The sequence below is a fragment of the Equus caballus genome, chromosome 18, assembly GCF_041296265.1.
Source record: "Equus caballus isolate H_3958 breed thoroughbred chromosome 18, TB-T2T, whole genome shotgun sequence".
NCBI classification, from domain to species: domain Eukaryota; kingdom Metazoa; phylum Chordata; class Mammalia; order Perissodactyla; family Equidae; genus Equus; species Equus caballus.
In genome coordinates this window covers 46,031,651-46,055,904 of record NC_091701.1, presented here as the reverse complement: position 1 = coordinate 46,055,904, position 24,254 = coordinate 46,031,651, and the positions used below count along the sequence as shown (strand labels likewise).

General features: G+C 35.9%; 1 protein-coding gene across 11 annotated transcripts in view; it reads left to right on the top strand.

Moving 5' to 3' along the window:
• The window catches only part of SCN3A (sodium voltage-gated channel alpha subunit 3), a 115,762-nt gene that overhangs the window by 20,521 nt on the left and 70,987 nt on the right, over nucleotides 1-24,254 (top strand). For all 11 annotated transcript variants that reach the window (XM_023623057.2, XM_070241973.1, XM_023623054.2 and 8 more), the window contains exons 3-5: nucleotides 7,318-7,631; nucleotides 13,065-13,183; nucleotides 14,722-14,811. In XM_023623057.2, the coding sequence (XP_023478825.1) occupies nucleotides 7,368-7,631; nucleotides 13,065-13,183; nucleotides 14,722-14,811 (473 nt within the window). In that variant the 5' untranslated portion in view covers nucleotides 7,318-7,367. The remainder of the gene's footprint in view (nucleotides 1-7,317; nucleotides 7,632-13,064; nucleotides 13,184-14,721; nucleotides 14,812-24,254) is intronic.

Below are 24,254 nucleotides of genomic sequence, written 5' to 3'. Positions count from 1 at the left end.
TAAAAACGTCAACTACAATAGAAAAAGTCAGCCAAGAATAGAATGTGTGAAAAATATTTTGCCTCAGAGCAACAATTGGTGTTTGTTAGTAGACATTTCAGTGAAGATTGCTTAGCTTCTTTGTGCCTGTTCCTCATTTATTTTGAGACAAGGAGTTGGACTAATTGTCAAACCCAATGTATGCCTTTTAATTGTCTAATATCCTCTGTTTCCTCTCCTTAAAAAATGGTAGTCACTAGCATTCTGCCTCTTCATCTTTCCAATTTTTTCCTAGACAATACAGTGCATATCCTTAGCTTCAGTTTCAACCAGTGACTCCTTTATCAACATTTTCCCAACCCAAATGGCTTTCCTGAGTCTCAGACCTATATTTTAATTACACACCCAGTTGTCTCGCAGGCATCTCAAACTAAATCCCAAACAGAACTTATTATGGTGCCCTACAAACCTTCTCCACTTCTCTGTTGGGTCAATGACAACTTGTAGCTTTACTCAGAAACCTGGAAATGAGGGTAACTCCATAACTCTTCTTCACCTCTCATATCAAGTCATCACGAAATCACATTGATTTTCTTTCTCTTAACTGTGCCTTGAATACAGTCCTCTGGCCATGCTTTGTTTTCTCACTAATTTGTTGAGGGCCTACTATCTTCCAGGCATGGGGCTTGCCCTCTAGATGCATTTTCTCATTTAAATGTCACATTAACTCTATGAAGTGTGTGCTATCATTGCTATCAATATCTTCATTATGCAGATAGGGAAACTGAAGATTATAAGGATGAAAAAAAAAATGTCCAAGGTGACACTGTTTGAACCTAGCAGAGCTAGGTCTTGCATACAATTCTGATTGCCAAGGCCCTTAATTAGAGGAGCTGCAGTCCAGTTCTCTCCCTTAGACTGCTGGTGTCCATCAGCTTCCTTCTAGGGCAGCTGCTCTCAAGGGATGGTTTGCAGACAACTGGGGGTTCCTGAATCCTTTCTGGAGAGGCTCTGTGGTCTAAACTATTTTCCTAATAATACCAAGATGTCACTTGCCTTTTTTCACTGTTTTGGCATTTGCCTTGATAGTGCAAAAGTCATGGGGTAAAACTGCTAATGCCTTAGCAAGAATCAGGGCAGTGGCATCAAACTGGAGGAGTAGTCCTTGTTTTCTTCACCACCACACACTTTCGGTAAGAAAAAAACGCCACTTCATGTAAGAACATCTTTGATGAAGAAGTAAATATTATTAATTTTATTAAATCTTGACCCTAAAGAATAAGCATTTTTAATATTCTGTGTGATGAAATGGGGAGAATCCATAAAGCATTTCTGCTGCATAATGAAGCACCGTGGTTATCTCAAGGGAAAGCCCTTGTGTGATTGTGAGTCAGGAAGTGAATAAGCCACTTTTTTTTTTTTCATGGAACACCATTTTCACTTGAAAGAACTGACAAGCTATGGTTATTCAGACTCTGGTATCTGGCAGATATTTTCTCAAAAATGAACAAAAGAATAACCTGTCGCTTCAAGAAAAGCAAATGACAGGATTTGTTGTCAGCGTTAAAACTGGAGCTTTCATGTGGAAATTGGAAGTTTGGAAAACTTTTACCTGCCTCTGGGAGCTTGACAGCCTCCCAATACATTATGACTTTTCTCATGACATCAATGGTGCTATCAACAAATGGGATTTTTGAATGTTATATAATGAAATTTGTCAAAATTTGGAAAATATGCGTTAACAATATGCCAATATTTTCCAAATGACCCATGCTTGATGGTACAAAATTCATCCAAATGGCAAGAGCATCCAAAAGTTCATCGATACGGTTTCAGATTCCACATTGAAACTAATTTAAGAAACTACCACTTGTAGAGTTTTGGTGTGTATCAAAGAATATTCACAATTGCCTGAAAAGGCGGTTAAAATACTCCTTACTTTTCTGGCTGCATATATGTGTTTTCTTCATGTACTTCACTCAAAACAACATATCTCAACAGATTGAACTCAAAAGCAGATACAAGAATCTAGCTGTATTCCAATAAGCCAGAGATTTGCCTAAATATAAAACAAATTCATTCTTCTTAGTCAATTGTTTTCATTTGGGATAATATAGTTATTTTCATTAAAAACTGTGTTTTATTCATAAACATACAACAGCTTATTAAGTTAATAAAAATTTTAAAATTTTCCATTTTAATTTTTAATATGGTAAATATGGATAGATAAGTCCTCCCATAAACAAAAGCTCTTCAAGATCACCAATAATTTGAAGAGTAAAAAGGGATCCTGAAAGCAAAACTTTTGAAAATCACTGCTCTAGGATCACTCTTACCTATCACACTTCATATTGCCGTCATCTCTCTAACCTTCAGATTGATCTTGTCATTCCCCATCCATGGCTTATCTTAGTGTGCTGTACAAGACCTTTGGTGATCCGTATCTTGCCTAACTTTCCAGTCCTTTCTCTTACCACTTCCTTTTGGGCAGATTGGTCTCGACCCATAATGAACTCCTTATAGTTCTTCCCAAACTCTCCATGCTCTTTCTTATTTCTGGGCCCGTGCACATTTTGTCTCCCTGCCTAGCATGTCTCTACTGGTATGTCTTCCTACTAAGCCTCCTCCAGCTACCCCCCAACTACTAGTTGGTCAAATCCCAACTAGTCTACAAAACTTACCCCAACATCACTTCCTCAGAAAAATTTCCCTAAACCATACCCCTCCCCACCTTCCCTGGGCAGAATAAATTTCTACCTTCTATGGACCTCAGACAATAACTAGCTGTATATAACTGTGTTATAATTATTTGTATAAACATCTGTCTCTCCCCTGGACTGTCAGCTCCATAAGGACAGGGACCATGGTTGCCTAGTTCAAGCACAGTGTTGACACACAGTAGTCCTTCAATAGATACTTCCTGGATAAATGATCCTAAGGGCCCTTCCAGGTTTGAAATTCTGTGGTCCATCCCCACAATAGGATATTTTGAACCACAGTCTTTTTATTGACTAGCAGAGGGATGCATTTGCTTTACTCGCACACATTCACACACACAGACCCTTTGATTTTTAATTAAAGAGATCATCTCCTCAGAGCTTTTTCTTATCTTTTTTGTCCTTGCAAGGACAGTTCTGAAGAAAATTTGGAATATTAAATTTGCTGTATTTGAATAAATTATATTGCACGTATATTCATTAATAATATATATTCCACACCAAGGCATTGGTAGGAATTAATTTTTAAAATTCTGCTCTAATAGGAATATGAAATTATGTAAGAGCTCTGTAAAATAAGCTCACACAGAACAAAAAAGAAGAGGAAAAACCTAAAATAGAACTGCTAAAGATCTATGAGAGGTTTCTAAACAGCAAAGCTGCAGGTGAAGCCACAGAAACTCCGCTCACTATGATCTTTCACGTTTCAGCCTATCTCAGAATTGGGCAAACCCGGGTTGCCCTTGCAGAGGAGAAGCTGAGAGTCTGGAACTGGCCTGCGTTCTTAGGATTTAGAGGCAACACTATGGGAACTTCAAAGAGACTCTTTTACTTCCTTTTGACCAAGACTCAACTTCTTTATTCTAGCTCTTGATAATTGAATGGGAAGGTAAAAGATTGTGTATTTTTAAGTAAATTTTCATGATTTTGTGATGGTACCTCGTTCCATGCCATCTCGGAGAAATGAGTCATCTGTGAAGACTGTTGAAAGATTTTCACATTAGCTACATTTAACCTAATTGCATTTTAAAACTTAAGAACCAGGACACTCCAATTAAAGTAGTATAATTATTTCTTTATGGCAAAGTGTTACGCCTATATGATAAGATACTCTGATGACATTGAGGTTGAGGAAGGTTAAATGACATGGGCAAACTGTTATTGACAGACTCAGTACTAACCCAGACCTCTGATTCCAATCGCTGCATGGTTTTCATTCCATTGTCAATAAAGAAACCCAAACCAGTTCAACTAAATGCTCAAATATGAAAGTAACCTTTCTTCTCCCCTAAGAAAGCAATCATTTCGTAGATATTTTTTTCTTTTCTTTGTGAGGAAGATTGGCCCTGAGCTAACATCCATGCCAATCTTCCCCTACTTTGTATATGGGATTCCACAACAGTATGGCTGGATGACTGGTGTGTAGGTCCATGTCCAGGATCCAAACCTGTGAACCCTAGGCTGCCAAAGTGGAGAGCGCGGACTTAACTACTACGCTATGGGGCAGGCCTCTAGAAATTTCTTAAGACATGTTTGCCATGCTGTTTCATTTTCATTTAGCACTGGGGAAGAACCTAATCCCTTCAATTCATAACAGGTGATGAGAGACAAGTGGATTACACATCTCTGAGTATTTAAGGCTTGCAGTTAATAGCAAACTCTTTTCACACTCAAAAGTATAAAAGCTGTGAATATTCCACACAGCCGTTACACCGACAATGTGGCCATCAAAATCAACATAAAATGGCTAAAAACATTCATTCTACTTTGTGCCATCTGCCGTGAATTTAGAAGGCACAAAATAAACAGTTAATTGATTTTTGAGTAAAGTAGAATAACTGTTCTCGTCTTCTAATTCATATACCACTTGATAGAGCACACAGAAGAAGAGCCCTACCACTACAAATCAGAAGTTCTTTTTCAGAACCAGCAGGGAAAGTGGCACAATTTTTTTGACAAGTCAAATACTTTATAACTTATTTAGAATATGCCTTCATAATAGCAGGAAATATAATAGCAAAGTCATAAATATGAATTCAATGAAAAGACACAGCTATTAAAATACTTTTTCTGTCATTGGAACAGACCAGGGAACCAGCAACTCAGATATAAACTCAAAAAACATGTAATAACTTGTGTCATTTTTCTTACGCTTCTATGAGATCTAGAGTTTCTTATTGTCTATAAGCTCAGTATATCCACACAATGAATTGCTAAGAATTAGAAGGCCATTTAGGGATAAAGTACTATGGAGACCAGAATAAATGTGGGGACAGAGGTGCAGGGAGTGGGTGGGGACAGGGAAAATGTCACGGATGATTTTGAGGATTACTTTGATGCCGTGGTTGTAGATGGTTCTACAAGATGACTGATGTACTCATTGTATTTTGTTGTCATTATTTCTATTCTCTATCTTGCTTTTTTAAATGTGATTTTTGGCACAATGCAAAATAAAATAACTGTTAACTTATGTTTCAAAATTTATGTAGCTAATTTGCTGTATTTTTGACAGCTCTGTCACATTTCCAGCAGATAGAATTTTTTTCCCTTCCCTGGGAAATTGAGCAGGGCGACTCCATATGTCTGCCTTCTCTCCTTTCCTCCCCCAGCCAGGTGGCAGGCATGTGTGAATGTGCCTTGTACTCTGCACTTCTCAACCCATTCCTGAAGCTCTGTGGTCAGTTGTGGTTCCAGTAAGTCAAGACCTTAATATATTTTTTAGAAATTTTCGGACAAACATCTGCTGTGTGTTTGAACCCACACCACCACATCATATTACTGTTGGCAGTACAGTTTTTTCCTCTTTTACGTTTGCCTTTCTATTCCATGAACTGATTTTCGTTCCCTGGGAATCTTGTATTGACTCTAAGTAACTCCTTTTCCTTAATATCTTACAATACATCTTAAATACAACTGCCAGAAACATATAAAAGGGCTTCAGTAATCTTGTCAGAGTACTTCTACAACTCTAGCTCTCTACAACCCTATTCTTTCTAGGATTGAGGCCCAACTGATTTTCTACTGTTAGTGATCTCCTCTTATTTCTTATTGCTACCCACTTTTGTGCTCAAATGTACCTTGTCAACAGGCCATCTTTCTCATTGTCTCCAATCTGTGTTGCTCTTTTGGTTGATCCGGAACTCTTCATTTTGTGTTTTTTCTTGATTCAGTGTTTTTGCTATCTGGCAACGAGTATTGATTTTTAGCATCAGACTAACCTTTGGTTGAATCCCAAATCTGGCCTTGACCAGCTGTTTGATCTGTGTAATCTCTGGACAACTAACTTTAACCTCTCTGAACCTCTGCTTCCCATTGGTAAGAATGTGGGGCAAGTACTTATGCAGGTTTGTGGTGAGAATCAACAGACAGTGTATTAAATATGCCTGACATACTGTTAGCTTATCTCCCTTTCCCTCCTACCTGCTTAATTCAATATTTGGCTCCAACTGTTCTGAGAGGTAAATAAAATTTGTAAAGGTTAATTAAAATATTAGCAGTTTAGAGAGTACTAAAGAGTCATGAGTACAAGCAATCAAATGTAAACAGTGGATCCCACTGATTCATGCAAGTTAATGATAGTTGGTACCCTAAAAAAAAAATCAAAACTGTAATGGCTCTGCCTGTTTCCTTCCTTATTTAAAAGAGAGTGGCTTGAATTGTGAAGAAGCTTTAAACCACAGAAGAGGAAATGGCTGGAAGAACAGGAGATAATTAGATTATGATCGGTGAGGCCACTATAGTGCTTACTAATTCCAGAAACTATTATAGATACTTAATGTGAATTAATTCATTTATTCCTTACAGTAAGCTGGGAGGTCAGTTCTCCTATTATCTCTGTCTTATAGATGAAGACTGAAGCACTGAGGGGTTACATTTTGCAAAGTCATGCAGTTCATAATGGGCAGAGCCAGGGTTTAGAACAGAGGGAGTCTTGCTCCATAGTCCACGCTTTTAACCACTACACCAAATGGAAGATTCAGAAAGAATATGCAAATTGTCTTGTAATAGTTGAAGAGTAGCAGACTGGAAAAGGAAGTAAATATTGCCTTGCTTCAGAAGATGCCTCAGAAGCCTCCAAGGTGAAAAGCTAAAGGAAACAGAGTTTTTATTTCCCAGTCACTGCTGATGGTCAGACCTTGTCTCGAGAACCAGAGGTTGATGATGCTGATAACCAAAACAGTGGTTGAGTTAGGCAAAACTTCTTTTCCTATCCTGACATATTATGAGTCAGGGATATACCATTGCATTGGCACCAGTATTTCTTTATTTGGAGAGTTAGTAAGATGTAATATAAAGATGGGGGAGAGAAATCATGAGTCCTTAGGTAATTTTATTGACAAGCATTACTGGCATTGCTCTTTTAACCGAAAGTATACTACAATATATTTTGGCTCAAAGGTCTCAAGAACAGACTTCTGATTGACATAAAGTTGGCGTATTGGAAATTCGATTGAATGATGATGCTTCAAGTTAAAATCTGTAGTGCAGCACTAAAAGCCCTACTTATTGTTCATACTTTAAGAAAATTACCAGAAGAAACATTAAATGACATCTTGGTTGATTTCTTGAACCCTCTCATTCATTTGCTTTCCTAACTTTCATGCATTTTTTTTTATTGTAGGCAATTCTTATGCAAGAAGCTAAACGTAATTAAATGTGCAGGATGAAAAGATGGCACAGGCACTGCTGGTACCCCCAGGACCTGAAAGCTTCCGCCTTTTTACTAGAGAATCTCTTGCTGCTATCGAAAAACGTGCTGCAGAAGAGAAAGCCAAGAAGCCCAAGAGAGAACAAGACAATGATGACGAGAACAAACCAAAGCCAAATAGCGACTTGGAAGCTGGAAAGAACCTTCCATTTATTTATGGAGACATCCCTCCTGAGATGGTGTCAGAGCCCCTGGAGGACCTGGACCCATACTATATCAGTAAGAAAGTGAGTTGGGGATATTATACTTCCCAAAGTAAAGCTATACTTCCAAAGTTGAGTCTTTAATTAAACACTTAACTTTAATATTCTTTTCTCTGGCTTGTATACATACTGCATCATAGTTTTTCTATGATTAAAGATTCTACACTTTTTATTTCCACTTACTTTTAAGCACAGTATAATAAGCAGAAATATTTATAAGCAATGAAGTCAAGATCTGGCTACAGAGAAGAGATATGAAGAGATGAACAACTTCTGCAATTTCACAGTACTTGAGATAGTCAAAATTAAAATTGACATAGCAAAGCAAAATATCTGTTATTGCTGACATATTTAAGCACTTTGTAGAGAACAGAATAATAGCTGTGCAAAAGAAGAGTTAAGGGTATATGTACTGCTTAGTTTTTAGTTCTTATTTGGCTTGAGGTTTCTTCACAATAGATTTGTATTTTAAAGGGTAAGAAATAATCTTTTACTTAGCATCCTCCTATAGGAAGATAATACATTGAGAAGCATGTTCACCCAGAAATACATTTTTAGTTGTGGTCCACTAACCTGGAATATAATTGGGGTCTTCTCTTAACCTTACTTAATTTGTGACAGGCTAGATTCTGGAACACTTAATGTATTGTTAAAACATCACTCTTAGAAAAATAATGTCAAAAACAGAAGGAAAAAAACCTCAAGTTTTCTCCGTCTATATACAATTTAAATCAACAGTTATGACTCTGCCTTCCTAATGCTAGAATAACCACATAATTCTGTCAGAATTAGCTGGTTTTTGAAGTTAAACCAGCTGTGAAGTATTTTATAGGAAATGTTTTAAAAAATGGATGATAAATTTTATAACTTTTAATTGGGTGTTTTGGCATCTTATAACCACAATTTATATTTCACATTCATGAGCAAAAAAACAGGTTTATGTAGAAACTAAAGATAAATTAATATCACCATGAGTTGATGGTTTATGGATTAAAGAAGATATTGAACACCTTTATTAATCTAAGCCAGCCCTTTTAAAAGGAATGGCTGAAGAAATTGATTCTTTAAGCAGCATGCAATTTAACTTAAAAAGATCAGTGATGGCTAAAGGGAATGACATGTAACCATTCAGACGTGGAACTAGCCCTATTGCTCTAAAGGAGCTTCTCAAACTTGCATGTCCATACACATCACCTGAAGATCTTGTTAAAATACAGACTCTGATTTCATCGATCTGCGTGGAGCCAGAGCTCCTGCATTTCTAACAAGCCCTCGAGTGAGATTCATGCTGCTAGCACACGGGCCACAATTTGAGTAGCAAGTTTTAAAATGCTTTATTTAAAGTCACAAAACAAATTTTAAATAGTTAAAACGGGTCCTTTCCTTTCCTTTTTAAACTAGTTTCATGAAAGGCGGCATTTAATATATATTCATACATTTCTAAAAGGAATTTATTCTAGTACTTTACTATAGAATTGATAAAGAAAATTTTGAAATTTATTTATTGTATTATTACACATGATGATGACAGTGAGATATCCCCCCCCCCAAACTGGAAGAAAATTCTTTTTTGAAAACTATTAATTCAAGGTATATATTTGCAAAGACACCTTTAAGAGATAGGGGTGTGACTTACTCTGATATGATTAAAAATATTTGCTATTTAGGGAAATAAAATGTCCTTAAGAAAGGGAATTGGTAAGATTAAGGCTGAAAAAAATGAAATAGAGACAGACATCAGCATCTTCCAAGGGAGACAAACCTTTAGTAATAGCCCTGAAAGCATTTTCCTCCCCAAATCAAGCCACTTCATTGTAGAGGGACTACACTGGGCTACCTAACAGAGATGTCCTTAGCCATCAGGCATCATTTGATTAAGTCAGCTTGTTTGGACTGTACCCTTAGCAAAGAACCTTCTTATTATAATTTGTCTTCCCACAGATCTGCTTAAAAGGAAAGAATGTGCTAGTTATGCCATTGCAATTATTTCAGTCCATGTGACAGTAATGTATCTCATTGTAAATAAATAGATTGGCATTCTGATTTTACGTGTCAGACTTTCAAGCTTGGTTATTGTGAGTCTGCCACTTCTGTGTGCTAACAAAGTCAGTTTTCATTGCCTCCCGGTCTGAGAACCAGACTTGGACCCTGGTTTAGTCATCGTGGCTGTGACTCACCTTGGGAGGCATCTAGGCAGCTTCTTTCCTGTTGGCTGCTCTACTTTCCTTTATGAAGTGGCTATGTACAGATGAAGATAGAGATGATATTGTAGAAGAAGGTAGTTTGCGACTCTTAGGATAGGAGCTAATAGAAGAAGCTGATGGAAGAAGTTCTGAAATTTTAAAATGTGGTATGAAGCTTATGCTAATTACACAAAATGAGGCAGATGAAAGGCATTTAAAAACTGTAAAGCATTATGTAGCTGTTTGCTACCATTAATGATAGATTTTACATACCTAATTTAATCAGATGAGCAGCATCACAATGTATTTTAATGGTATTTAAGTTGACCAGGTAATAACTTAAAAATAGTGACAGTGATAATAATAATAATAGCTAACATTTGTTGTACTCATACTTTTTCAGGCACTGTTTGAGTGCTTTAACTGGCATAACTCAATATTCAATCAACTTAATATTCAAAGGAGCAGTGAGGCAGGTACTGTGTCAGTTTCATTTTACAGATAAGGAAGTGAAGCCCAGAGAGGTTAAGTAACCTGCCCAAGGTCACACTCCATAAGGTGTGGATTCAGGATTTGAACCCAGGCAGTCAGGCTCCAGAAACAGAGCTCTTAACCACTAAGCAAAGCTATACATGGTGTTTATTAACATAATAAAAGATGGTGTTAAAAATTGGTTGTATAACTTTTTGAACTCTCTGATTGATATGGTCCTACTCAGAGAAGTAAAGTTTATTCCTGCCTCAAGTAGTAAAAATTTTAATGAACTTATAAGATGTGATTTACCTGGGAAAAAGAAGCAAGCAGCATTCCAGCTATTCTAATTTCATATACTTCTAGCTATAGCGTTCATCACCTTAGTAGAAATGTAATACTGTTTTGTTAAGTCATATCATTACTTATCATTACTTGAAAACCAGGTATTGGAATTGACACTATTTATTCCTCCCCCAGTCGTCTGTCATTCTCTCAAGTAATTATCAGTTTAGGTAGGTCTCTCAATAACATAAGAGCCCCAAATTTCAAAAGTCTTTCTTGTAATTCTTTCACTGTACAGGACATTAATATTTTATTCCTGATTTCTCAAAACTCAGGGTTTTCTTTGTGTTGGGTGTTGTTCTCCAGAAATAAACTGGGGTTGTATTCTTAAGGCCTGATCTGTTCCAGAATCTGTAAATTCGATGAAGATGCCCTTGGTGCGTCATCTTTAATCCTATTAGTACCACAGAAGCTAATCTTGCTGGAGGAGCAGAGGATTCCGTGTTTAAAAGCACAGTTCATTCTTGTTCACTTTGTTTTTAGAGATCTTTCAAAATAAAACCCTCTCCTAAACAAGTGGCAATTGCTTTTACAGGAAAGTTGTTTCAAAAGAAAGCATGAGTAAATGCACCGTAAATTATGGTGAACTATTACGGGTTACTGCTGAATATACATTGGATATGGATATGGAGCGTTCGTAATATTAAATGATCTAATCCTGTGAATCCAAAAAGATCCTTTAATGCATTTGTGCTTCAAGGGCAGTCTTCCCAACGTCCACTGTCCCTTGTGGATAATCCAACTGCTAGTAAAGAACAGTTTACTTGCCCTCTTCATAGAATTGTTCAAATTTAGAGACTGTAGTTCATGGAAAATGGCTGGTTAGGTAATGTTTGGCTCCATGGTTTTGAATACAAAAGGGCAAAGTACAGAGAAATTGTTTTTTCTGTCCTTTATGCTCACAATGTAATATATTTCTGTCTACCTATTCAAACAGTGCATGTTGTCATTGAACATGAATGTACAGGATATAGCCCTTAGTTAAAGGGTAAAAACATATTATTAAGTAAATGGATATATAGAATAGATGTCTTAAAGGAAATGGTATCTTAAAGGTAAACCCACATTTAATTAAAACAAGTTTTATTTGCAAACCACATTATTAAATACTGTGAAAAAAAAGGAGAAAAAGTAGATTACAGGCTCTTTATGCTCAATGGGTTATAACAACTTCTAACCTAGTCCTTCAGTGGAATGAACCCTACATGTAAATTGCTACTTGACTATAATTATAAGCAACACGCCAACGTGTGCAAATTAATATACTAAGACTTGCTGGTAAGGGGAAACAATTAGGGAGTGATCAGAAGGCAGTGTGATTTATCTGGAAAGACTTAATGGAGGAGATGATTTTGAGAGCAGAGGACATTCCCAGAGAGTAGGGATTTTCAACCTTGACTGTGTATTAAAATCACATGAGGGAATTTAAAATACCCCTGTCTGTGCCCTTCCTCCAGAAATTCTGATTCAATTGGTCTGAAGTGGAATCCAAATACTGGCAATTTTAAAATCACCCCAGGAGATTCCGATACGCAGACAGGACTAAGAGCCTCTCATAAAGTAGTGGGTCATTGTAGGTGGAAACTTGTTGTCAGGTCTGTTATGGACCTGAGATGAGAGGGAGTTTGTGTTAGATGACCTCTCAGGTGCCTCCTTCCTCTAGGATTCTATGGCACCCATTTTCAGAGTCAGAGGGAGAGTTTGACAGGTTGTGAGGGGGACTGACAAGTAAGTTGAATTGGCTGGAGCAGAGACGCCGTGGTGGGAAAAATAAAAGATGATCTGAGAGAGAGGTGGTAGGTAATCACTGGGCAGCATAGCTTAAATGCTAAGTTGATGATTATAGGTTTCAGATCACAGGATTTTAGCTATGGAACGCCCTTTGAAATGATATATTTCAGCCTCATTCTCAATGCAGCTGCCCCTTCTCAGTATTACCAGCAGATCTACAGAATCAGCAAACCAGGTTATTCAGTCTGTTTGAACATTTTAAAGTAGGACAACTTCCATAAGGAAAAGTAGAGAGGCATCATATACTTTGGAGTTAAAAAGACTTGATGAAATTAAAATAGTTATAAAAGATTATTTTGATATCAGCGTGTACAGAATAATCTGAAAAGTTACCAAAGCTGGAGACAGGTGGTTTAAGCTTTAAGTAGAAGTGGAGTCTGTAGGTTGCCTTACAACTTGGTAAAAATTTTGTGTCGGTTCATTGGTTTGTATTGGGAAGTTGGAAGCTTAGAGACTGATTAGATAATAGTAAGTCACATCTTTATTTGTAGTTATATGCTAATTCAGGGGGGAAACAGCTAACTTGTTGAGAGTTATGATATACGAACTAGTTTAAAAAGACAAGTTTGAACAAACAAATCAGGTAAAAACTTCTCCATGTGTATAAACTCTTCAAATTAGCCACACATCTAATCTAATAATTTTTTTCTCATATTTTCTTTTTCAGACTTTTATAGTGTTGAATAAAGGGAAGGCAATTTTCCGATTCAGTGCCACCTCTGCCTTGTATATTTTAACTCCACTAAACCCTGTTAGGAAAATTGCTATTAAGATTTTAGTACATTCATATCCTTTTTGTGTGAATTGTCTAAATGCTGTTTCTAGTGGTTGATTTTATAGAAAATGTCATATATTTTTTATATATGTATAAAATTTCTTTGAGATTATTAGTAACATCATTGTTTACTCTGTTTTCATTGATTTTTTCTATTTACAAGATTATTATAGAATGACTATTATGATTCTAGATGTAAAAATACAACTGTGATAGTGAATGTGTAAATGAAACACGTTGTGTATAAGAACAATAGTAAATCTACTCTATATTTTTATTAACTTCAATTACACCATATATAACCATTGCTCAACAAACAGTCTCTTGTGGTTAGTATTATTATCTATATCACCAAATGTTCAAACTTTTGTTCCTTAATTGGTTCTGTATTTTCAGCACCTGGATCCAGCCTTCCATCAGTAAACATTTATTAAACTACTATATGCCTATGTATCTGATTGGTAATTTATATTTAAAAATCTTTGAACTTAAAACTATTTATAATGATAGTCAAAAAGTATATGTAAAAGAACAGAATAGGTGTGGATTTCAAGAAAATTCTCAAATAAGTAGTGATAAAATAGTAAGGTGATCTTTTGAAGCAGTGTTCAAGAATGGGCATCTTATATAGGCAGATTCAAAACAGGCTTGTGTAAAAACTAAAAGGAAGACGAAATACTGGGTAACCTAGAGATGGGGCAAATAGGACTGATAACTTTTTGAAGTGCATTTGAATTCTCTCATTCTATGGTTTGATGTTGGAAGGTATTTACATTTTAAAATAAAAGTTTTACCTCAAAATAGTCATAAGCTTCCTTAAGGTAAAGTCTGGATTGAGATCCCAAGAGAAATTATTACAGCTAATTCTCAGGAAGTTTTCGAAATAGTGTTTATCTGTTTAGGTATGGGGTGGGCTAGGTACAGGAAGATAACCAAATGGCCTGTTAAGTTTTCCCACAATCTAAAGTGAAAATAAAAAGTTAGAAAATAATATTAACTTATCAGCAAAAAATCATCTCTCCTTTTATTCCTGTGTTATAAACTCTAAAGGAATGAGTAACGTTACCATAAGATTCCTAGAGTACCTAATTACGGTAGAAATCTCAGTCAGTGTAACCTTTGAATATATTGAGCTATACATTCTTCAGCTTTTTATATTGCATTCATTAACTTTTTGTCAGTCAGTGGAGATTTTCAATTTTATCTGAAGTGCAACTTTTACACTTATGCTGTAAACTCACTAAAGAATGGTCATTTCCCCTTGCACGGCAATTTCACACAGCTGACTGAAATGTAAAATTCTCTCTTACTTTTGGTAGAGATCTCTTTCTATTATATTCAGTTTTGTGAGGATATGATGTAACATGAAAAAAGAATAGACCGAGAATATATGACAGGCTTTGAAGTTTCTTTTTATGTTTGCCACTGTTTTAAAACAAATAAGTAAGATTAATTTCACAGGTAACTCGTGTTGATGATTTTTTTGTATTAGATCTTTGGTTAATGGCCATGATGATTTACTAGCATTTATTCCTTAACTATAATCTACTTTATTCAGCATGCTTATCATGTGCACTATTTTGACCAACTGTGTGTTTATGACCTTGAGTAATCCTCCGGACTGGACAAAGAATGTCGAGTAAGTAGAAACGATTTCTTGGAATGAGAAACGCACACTCAAATTCTCTAGCATTCTCTTTATGGGTACGGTCTGACTTACGGTTTCCACTTTTTGAAGTCAGGTTAAACACTTCTAAGAAAAAGTTATTTCCATAAAATTAAAGAAGATAAGGGAAATTCTTTGGGGGAGTTTTTCTTCCATGAGGTAAGTATTTTTTCCAACAAATTCATGATAATATCTGTTTAAGAAAGGTTATAAATAGTATATACTAGCTGGTAAACTAAACCTATCATTTAGCCTAAAAGTGAACACTCAATCATTGTTATGAATTTTAGATAAAATCCAATGACCATTTGAGTAATTTGATAAATAAAATGACTGATTCTAGTATATTATTGTAAATGTTATATTCCCATAAAATAGATTTAGATATTTAGCTCAATTTTATTACATTAGACATTTCAGTTTTATGTTAAATTGTTATATTTAGGAAAAATACATTTAAGTATTGAAGTTCAGATGTTTAGGTTATATTTAGAGAGATAGTTTATTTAGACATAGCATCTGTACTAAAACACTCTAGATAAGCTCCGTAAAAGAAAGAAAACACCTTCTTCAAAACTATGCTCAAAAAATTGAATGGTTTGAGCCAGCCCTGATGGTCTACTGGTGAAAGTTTGGCGCTCTCACAGCTTCAGTGGCTCGAGTTCGTTTCCTGGTTGTGGAACCACACCACCATCTGTCAGCTGCCATGCTGTGTTAGCGGCTCACATAGAAGAACTAGAAGGACTTACAACTAGGATATGCAACCATGCACTGGGGCTTTGGGGAGAAAAAGAAAAGGGGGGAGGGAAGATTGGCAACAGTTTTTAGCTCAGGTGAATCTTTCCCTGCAAAAAAAAAATCAAATGTTTTCTTAAGGGGAAAACACAATTAGGGCAGATCACTCAAAACTTATGAAACTTTGTAATTACAACACTAATAAAAACAATAATAATCCCAATAAAAAGGTATTGGCCCAGTTAAATCTCTACAGATGTGAATACCTAAAATCACAGCCAGTTTCTTTTGTAGTCTCAGACACTAGGCCTTGTCCCTTCTCCCTCGAGTTGGAGGCCCTGGGGGCATTTGTATGATGTTATTGACACAAAACATTTGATTCAATATTTTAACCCAGAGAGAAAGATCTAAGCACGATAGTTCTTGGGCATGCTAAACTAGCCCCTGTTGGCACTACAGAAGGCACGTTTGTCAATTTTATGCATTAGCGTTAAGGTCTTTTATTGCTAAGGATGTTGAGGGAAAAGATGCCCCTAATTATTTCAAAATATCAATATGCTGGGAAAAATTGTATATTAACTAACACAATTTCTGCATTATAATATTATTCCCTAATTTGTTAGTTATATGTGAAGTTATTTATGACGAAGAAATATGCTTTTTAGCTAACCAGGTGTTTAGTTTATATAGGCTGTTTATATATAGTGTAATACAATGATCAGGTATTTTATTGGTTTAGTGAAAGAAAAATTTATAGGATGTTCTTTTTATTGTTATATTTTTAAAAGCAATGTCCAATAGGAGATAAATTATTATGAAGAATATTGCCATTTTTATTTCTGTTGTTATAGATTTCTATGAGGATTTACAGCACCACTCTAAGCCATCATTTGTCAGTGATTTAACACATTAGTTACAGATTTTTTTGATAGTAGCTTGAAAATTCTCCCTAGAAATCCTTTCGGTAATCTAATTCTTCTGTTGAGGCAAGCTGTTTAACAGGATTGTAATAACCATTTATGATTTGGGGATTAACAAATGGACATAGCTATATAAAACTGTTCTGTATGTGCTCTTCCCAGCAGAAATTACGGAAGCATTTAAACATGTATAAATTTCATTTATTTGTATAACGTTATTAAAAGATAGGTAAAGGGCACACTTGAGTATTATTACCTGGATATGCAGATCTCTCTTTTTAAAATAATGTTTAGAGATGACTATACCCATTATGAAAATAGTCTCAGCCTTACAAAAGTTTTTGATTTATATCTTTCAGTTGGAAAACTTTGCATTGGTTTCCTGATCAATTATCTCTAATCACTTGATAGCAAGGCAGCAGGAACACAAAGAAAATATTAGGTATTACAGTCAAAGATCTAGGGTCCAATGAAAAGAGAAGATAACTCAGTTCTGACCTGAAAAGAGAAGTCATTGGTCATTGATAGCAGAAACAGTCCCTAACCAAAGAGGTGCCATACACAGAACGGCCTGAGGACCATATTATGTAGTGAGGGTGGTATTATATAATGCAAGGCACTTCCTTGGACATGATAATTACAGGGAAAAACCTGTGACGTGGACACAGTCAATGGCGTGATTAGGAGCCCAGTCGGGGCAGAGCCAAGAAAGATCAAGGTGCCCTTGATTCCCACTTACCTGTTCAATCTAGTTTGCTGATAGGCGCTTCTGAACACCTGTTCTGTGCAGAGAACAGAATGTCTCAGATGTTCAGCTCTAGGACTGTCTTCCTTGGACAGCTGTCAACACTCACTATATACTCCAAATGTCCCCACAAATTTTCCAAAAACAGGAATAGGGAATAGAGACTTTTATCTTACACCAGTAATTCTGTAGATAACATAGAATTGCTCAAGAGTAGACCATAGAGCATCTTTTCATGTGCCTATGTTAAGATGATAAACAGAATATACACGTGAGCTGTCTCGTGGCCTTTTGCAAGGCCAGCTATCACTACAAACAGAAATGTCCTGGTGATTTTGTGTAATACACAAAGATCCAAACTAAAACGCAAGTCAACATAAGCTTGGCCTATAAAACGTATCTCTTCCTAATAAAGTCAGCTACTTCACAATAAGTAAAGACAGCATTAGACATATTCCTCATGAAATCACTTGAATTGTTAAAATAAAGAAAGGAGGGGGGATGTTCTTAGGAAAACTAGAGGTGACGATTTCTGTAAACATTTACTGCTGATTTCTTTGTTCCCTCATATGAGAGAAACCTTCTACAGAAAATGATGCAGAAATAACTCTCCTTTTTTCACATATAAAATACTATTAGGCTGGAAAATATAATGAATTTTAATAAGAGTAAATCAAATCTTTGTGGCTTGGGTGAAGTGATCTGAAGAATAAACCTAAATTGTGCTTTTTTAAAGAACACAATGTTGAAAAACAAGCACTCTCAACTATTTTTGGAAGACACAGAAATAACATATTGTCAACACTCAGAGAAGAGAGGGCTAGAAATGCACTATATCAGACAGCAAATGGGAAAGTCTTTCACCATTTTGGATGCTGAAATTTGGAGTTGACCATGTTTAAATGATTTGGCCCAATTGCACAGAGATAGTAGCCATGCAAGGTTAGATTCAGAAATTTTATTTATCCTTGAATTTTGGTAATTGTGTAAGTCACACAGACAAAATACTAATGAATTTAAAAATCTTGTGATTATATATATATATTTATGAGAGAGAGTTAGAGGGAGATGGGGGAGAGAGTGAGAGAAATGGAGAGAGAGAAGCAGTTTTATAACTCTATGCCTGACGCTTAAGGTTAAAAAAAAGGGAAGTATATCTTCTAGATTAGACATGTAAAATATCCCTAAAACTAATTCTAACCATTAAGAAATTTGAATGAAATATTTTTTATTGAGGTCATAATAGTTTATAACATTGTGAAATTTCAGTTGTACATTATTATTTGTCAGTCACCATATAAGTGTGCCCTTTTACCTCTTGTGCCCACTCCCAACCCCTTTCCCCTCAGGTAACCACTAAACTATTCTCTTTGTCCATGTGTGTGTTTATCTTCCACATATGAGTGAAATCAGACATTGCTTGTCTTTCTCTGTCTGGCTTATTTCACTTAACATAATACCCTCAAGGTCCATCCGTGTTGTTGCAAATAGAATGATTTTGTCTTTTCTTATGGCTGAGTAGTACTCCATTGTATATATGTATATACCACATTTTCTTTATCCAATCATCAGTCTATGGGCACTTGGGTTGCTTCCACTTCTTGGGTATAGTAAATAATTGTGCAATGAACATAGAGATGCATAACTCTCTTTGAATTGTTGATTTCAAGTTCTTTGGATAAATACCCAGTAGTGGGATAGTTGAGTTGTATGGGACTTCTATTTTTAATTTTTTGAGAAATCTCCATACTGTTTTCCATAGTGGCTGCACGAGTTTACATTCCCACCAGCAGTGTATGAGGGTTCCCTTTTCTCCACAACCTCTCCAACTTGTGTTATTTTTTCTTTTGGTGATTATAGCCATTCTAATGGGTGTAAGGTGATATCTTAGGGTAGTATTGATTTGCATTTCCCTGATGATTAGTGATGTTGAACATCTTTTCATGTGCCTACTGGCCATCTGTATATCTTCTTTGGAGAAATGTCTGTTCATATCCTCTACCCAATTATTGATTGAGTTGTTTGCTTTTTTGTTGTTCAGTTGTGTGAGTTTTTTTATATATCTTGGAGATTAACCCCTTGTCGGATATATGATTGGCAAATATTTCCTCCAAGTTGGTGGGTGGTCTTTTCATTTTGTTCATGATTTCCTTTGCCTTGCAGAAGCTCTTTAGTCTGATGAAGTCCCACTTGTTTATTTTTTGTTTTGTTTCCCTTGTTTGAGTAGATAAGGTATTCGAAAACATCCTTCTAAGACTGATGCCAAAGGGTGGATTGCCTAAATTGTTTTCTAGGAGTTTTACGGTTTCAGGTCCTACCTTCAAGTCTTTGATCCATTTTGAGCTATTTTTTGTGTATGGTGAAAGACAATGGTCTATTTTCATTTTTTTGCATGTGACTGTCCAGTTTTCCCAACACCATTTATTGAAGAGACCTTACTCTCTCCATTGTTTTTTCTCAGCTCCTTTGTCGAAGATTAGCTGTCTATAGATGTGTGGTTTTATTTCCGGGCTTTCAATTCTGTTCCTTTGATCTATGTATCTGTTTTTGCACCAGTACCATGCTGTTTTGATTACTATATCTTTGTAGTATACTTTGAGGTCAGGGATTGTGATGCTTCCAGCTTTGTTCTTTTTTCTTAGGATTGCTTTAGCTATTCAGGATCTTTAGATGCCCCATATGAATTTTAGGATTCTTTGTTCTATTTCTGTGAAGACTGTCATTGGAATTCTTATAGAGATTGCATTGAATCTGTAGATTACTTTAGGTAGTATTGACATTTAAACTATATTTATTCTTCCAATCCATGTGCATGCATTATCTTTACATTTCTTTGTGTCCTCATTAATTTACTTCAATAATGTCTAATGGTTTTTATTGTATAGGTCTTTCACCTCCTTGGTTAAATTTATTCCTAGATATTTTTTTCTTTTTGTTGTGATTGTAAATGGGATTGTTTTCTTGAGTTCTCTTTCTGTTAGTTCATTATTAGAGTGTAGAAATGCAACTGATTTTTGTCAGTTGTTTTTCTACCCTGCAGCTTTGCTGTTGTTGTTGATTATTTCTAATAGTTTTCTGATGGATTCTTTAGGGTTTTCTATATGTAAAATCATGTCATCTGCAAACAGCGAGGGTTTTACTTCTTCATTGCCTAGTAGGACTCTTTTTATTTCTTTTTCTTGCCTAATTGCTTTGGCCAAAACCTCCAGTGCTATGTTGAATAAGAGGGGCAGGGGTGGGCACCCATGTCTTGTTCTTGTTCTCAGAGGGATGGCTTTCCATGTTTCCCCATTGAGTATGATGTTGACTGTGGGTTTGTCATATAGGGCCGTTATTATGTTGAGGTATTTCCTTCTATACGCATTTTATTGAGAGTTTTTGTCGTAGATGGATCTTGGATCCTATCAAATGCTTTCTCTATGCCTGAGGCAATCATGTGGTTTTATTCCTCATTTTGTTAACATGGCATATCACATTTATTGATTTGCAGATATTGAACCATCCCTGTGTCCCTCATATAAATCCCACTTGGTCAAGGTGTATGATCTTTCTAATCTGTTGTTGTATTCAGTTTGGTAATATTTTGTTAAAGATTTCTGCGTCTAAGTTCATCAGCAATATTGGCCTGTAGTTTTCCTTATGTTGTCCTTGTCTGGCTTTGGGATCAGGGTGATATTGGCCTCGTAGAATGTGTTAGGAAGTGCTCCATCTTCCTCAATTTTTTGGAATAGTTTGAGAAGGATAGGTATTAAATCTTCTTTGAATGTTTGTTTTGGCAGAATTCTCCAGAGAAGCCGTCTGGTCCTGGACTTTTGTTTTTTGGGAGTGTTTTAATTACTGTTTCAGTCTCTTTACTTGTGATTGGTTTATTCAGATTCTCTATTTCTTCTTGGTTCAGTTTTGGGAGGCTGTATAAGTTAAAGAATTTATTCATTCTTCTAGGTTGTCCAATTTGTTGGCATATATTTTTTCATAGTATTCTCTTATAATCCTTTGTATATCTGTAGTATCCATTGTAATTTGTCCTGTTTCATTTATAATTTTATTTATGTGAGGCTTCTCTCTTTTTCAATTAGTGAGTCTGGCTAAGGGCTTGGCAATTTTATTTATCTTCTCAAAGAACCAGCTCTTTGTCTCATTGATCCTTTCTACAGATTTTTAAATTTCAATTTCATTTATTTCTGCTCCAATTTTTTATTATTTTCCTCCTTCTGCTGACTTTGGTCTTTGTTTGTTCTTCTTTTTCTAATTCTGTTAGGTGTAGTTTAAGATTGCTTATTTAAGGGGCTGTCCCCAAGGCCAAGTGGTTAAGTTTGCATGCTCCACTTTGGCAGCTTGGGGTTCACTGGTTCAGATCCTGGGCACGGACCTAGCAGTGTTCTCAAGCCATGCTGTGGTGGCACCCCAGATAGAGGAACTAGAATGACTTACAACTAGGGTAGACAACTATGTACTGGGGCTGTGGAGGGAAATAAAAAAAGGAAGATTGGCAACTGATGTTAGCTCAGGGCCAATCTTCCTCACCAAAAAAAAGGGGGGGGCATACTTAAAGAAAAATGTGTAAAAAACAAAAGGATTACTTATTTGAGATTTTTGTTGTTTGTTAAGGTGAGCCTGTATTGCTATGCATTTCCTGTGTAGGACCATTTTTGATGCATCCCATATGAGTTGGTATGGTGTATTTTCATTCTCATTTGTCTCCAGATATTTTTTGATTTCTCCTTTAATTTCTTCAATGATCCATTGGTTGTTCAGTAGTTTGTTTAGTCTCCACATGTTTGTCACTTTCCCAGAATTTTTCCTGTAGTTGATTTCTAGTTTCATAGTGTTGTGGTCAGAAAAGGTACTTGATATGGTTTCAATCTTCTTAAATTTATTGTGGCTTCCTTTGTTACCCAAAATACAGTCTATTCTTGAGAATATTTCATGTGCACTTTAGAAGAATGTGTATTCTGTTGTTTTTGGATGGAGTGTTCTGTTATCTATCTATTAAGTCCATCTGGTCTAGTTTTTCATTTAAATCCTCTGTTCCCTTGTTGACTTTCTGTCTGGATGCTCTATCCATTGATGTAAGTGGGGTGTTAAGGTCCCCTACTATTATTGTGCTGTTGTTAATATCTCCTTTTAGGTTTGTTAATAGTTGCTTTATGTACTTTGGTGCTCCTGTGTTGGGTGCATATATATTTGTAAGTGTTATGTGTTCTTGGTGGAGTGTCCCTTTGATCATTATATACTTCCCCTCTTTGTGTCTCATTACCTGTTTTGTCTTGAAGTCTACTTTGTCTGATATAAGTAAGACAACACATCCTTTATTTTGTTTGCCATTAGCTTGGAGTATCATCTTCCATCCCTTCACTCTGAGCCTGTGTTTGTCTTTAGAACTGAGATGTGTTTCCTGGAGGCAGCTTATTGTTGGGTCTTGATTTTCAATCCATCCCGCCACTTTGTGTCTTTTGATTGGAGAATTCAATCCATTTACATTTAGAGTGATTGTTGATATGTGAAGGCTTAATTCTGCCTTTTTATTGCTCATTTTCTGGTTCTTCTGCATTCTCCTTGTTTCTTGTCCTGTGTATTTCGGCCTGCCAATTCAGTTTGGTAGTTCTCTGTGATGGTTTTCTTAGTTTTCTCTTTATCATTTGTGTCTCTGTTCTGATTATTTGTTTAGTGGTTACCATGAAGTTTGTATTAAAAATCTCGTAGATGAGATAGTCCATTTTCTGATAGCCTCTTATTTGCTTAGAATATTCTGATTCCATCCCTTTCCTCTTCCCCCTTCTAAGTTATTATTGTTACAACTTAGTCCATCTTGTATGGTGAGTTTGTGGTTAAAATGAGATTATATTTATTTTTGATGTTTTCCTTCCCTTTATCTTTAATGTTATAATTAAGTGTTTGCTAACCTGTTCTGATAGAGAGTTGCAATTTTCTGATTTTGACCACCTATTTATCTCCTTACTCAAGGGTTTGTAAACTCTTTCTCTTTTTTTTTCAGGTACAAGGGGCTTCTTGAGTATTTCTTGTGGTGGTGGGGGGGATCTTGTGGTGATGATCTCCCTTAGCTTTTGTTTATCTGGGAAAGTTTTTATTTCTCCATCATATCTGAAGGATATTTTCACTGGATAGGGTATTCTTGGCTGAAAATTTTTGTCTTTCAGAGTTTTGAATATATCATTCCACTGTCTCCCAGTCTGTAAGATTTCTGTTGAGAAATCTGCTGAAAGCCTGATAAGGGTTCCTTTGTAAGTTATTTTCTTCTGCCTTGCTCCTCTTAATATTTTTCTTTGTCATTTATTTTTGCCAGCTTTACTAGTATATGCCTTGGAGAATGTCTTTTTGCATTGATGTAATTGGAAGTTCTATTGGCTTCTTTCACTTATATTTCCAGCTCCTCCCCTACGATTGGGAAGTTCTGAGCAATTATTTCCTTGAACAAGCTTTCTGCTCCATTATCCTTCTCTTCTGTTGCTGGAATACCTATAATTCTTATGCTGCATTTCCTAATTGAGTTGGATATTTCTTGGAGAATCTCCTCATTTCTTTTTAGTCTTAGTTGTCTCTCCTCCTCCTTCTGAAGCATTTCTATATTTCTGTCCTCCAGACTGCTACATCTCTCCTCCATAACATCAGCTCTTTTATTCAAGGTGTCCAGATTTTTCTTTATTTAATCTATTGTGCTTTTCACCTCCAATGTTTCTGATTGTTTTTTCTTTATAGCTTCAATCTCTTTTGTGAAGAGGTTCCTGATTTCATTGAACTATCTGTATTTTCTTGTAACTCGTTGGTTTTTTTTAAATAGATTTCTGCGCCTTCAGGATTGTCTTCTAGGTGCTTGTCATTTTCCTTCTGGTTAGGAGTATATTAATATATTTTTTCATACTGTTTGTCAGTGTCGATTTGTGCCTCTGCATAGTGATAGTATCTTATCACAGATTCCACCTGCTGCCACTGGGGGAGGGTCAAGAGCTGTGTATTCTGAGCACACTGGGACCCCCCAACTCACTTGCTCACAGCTG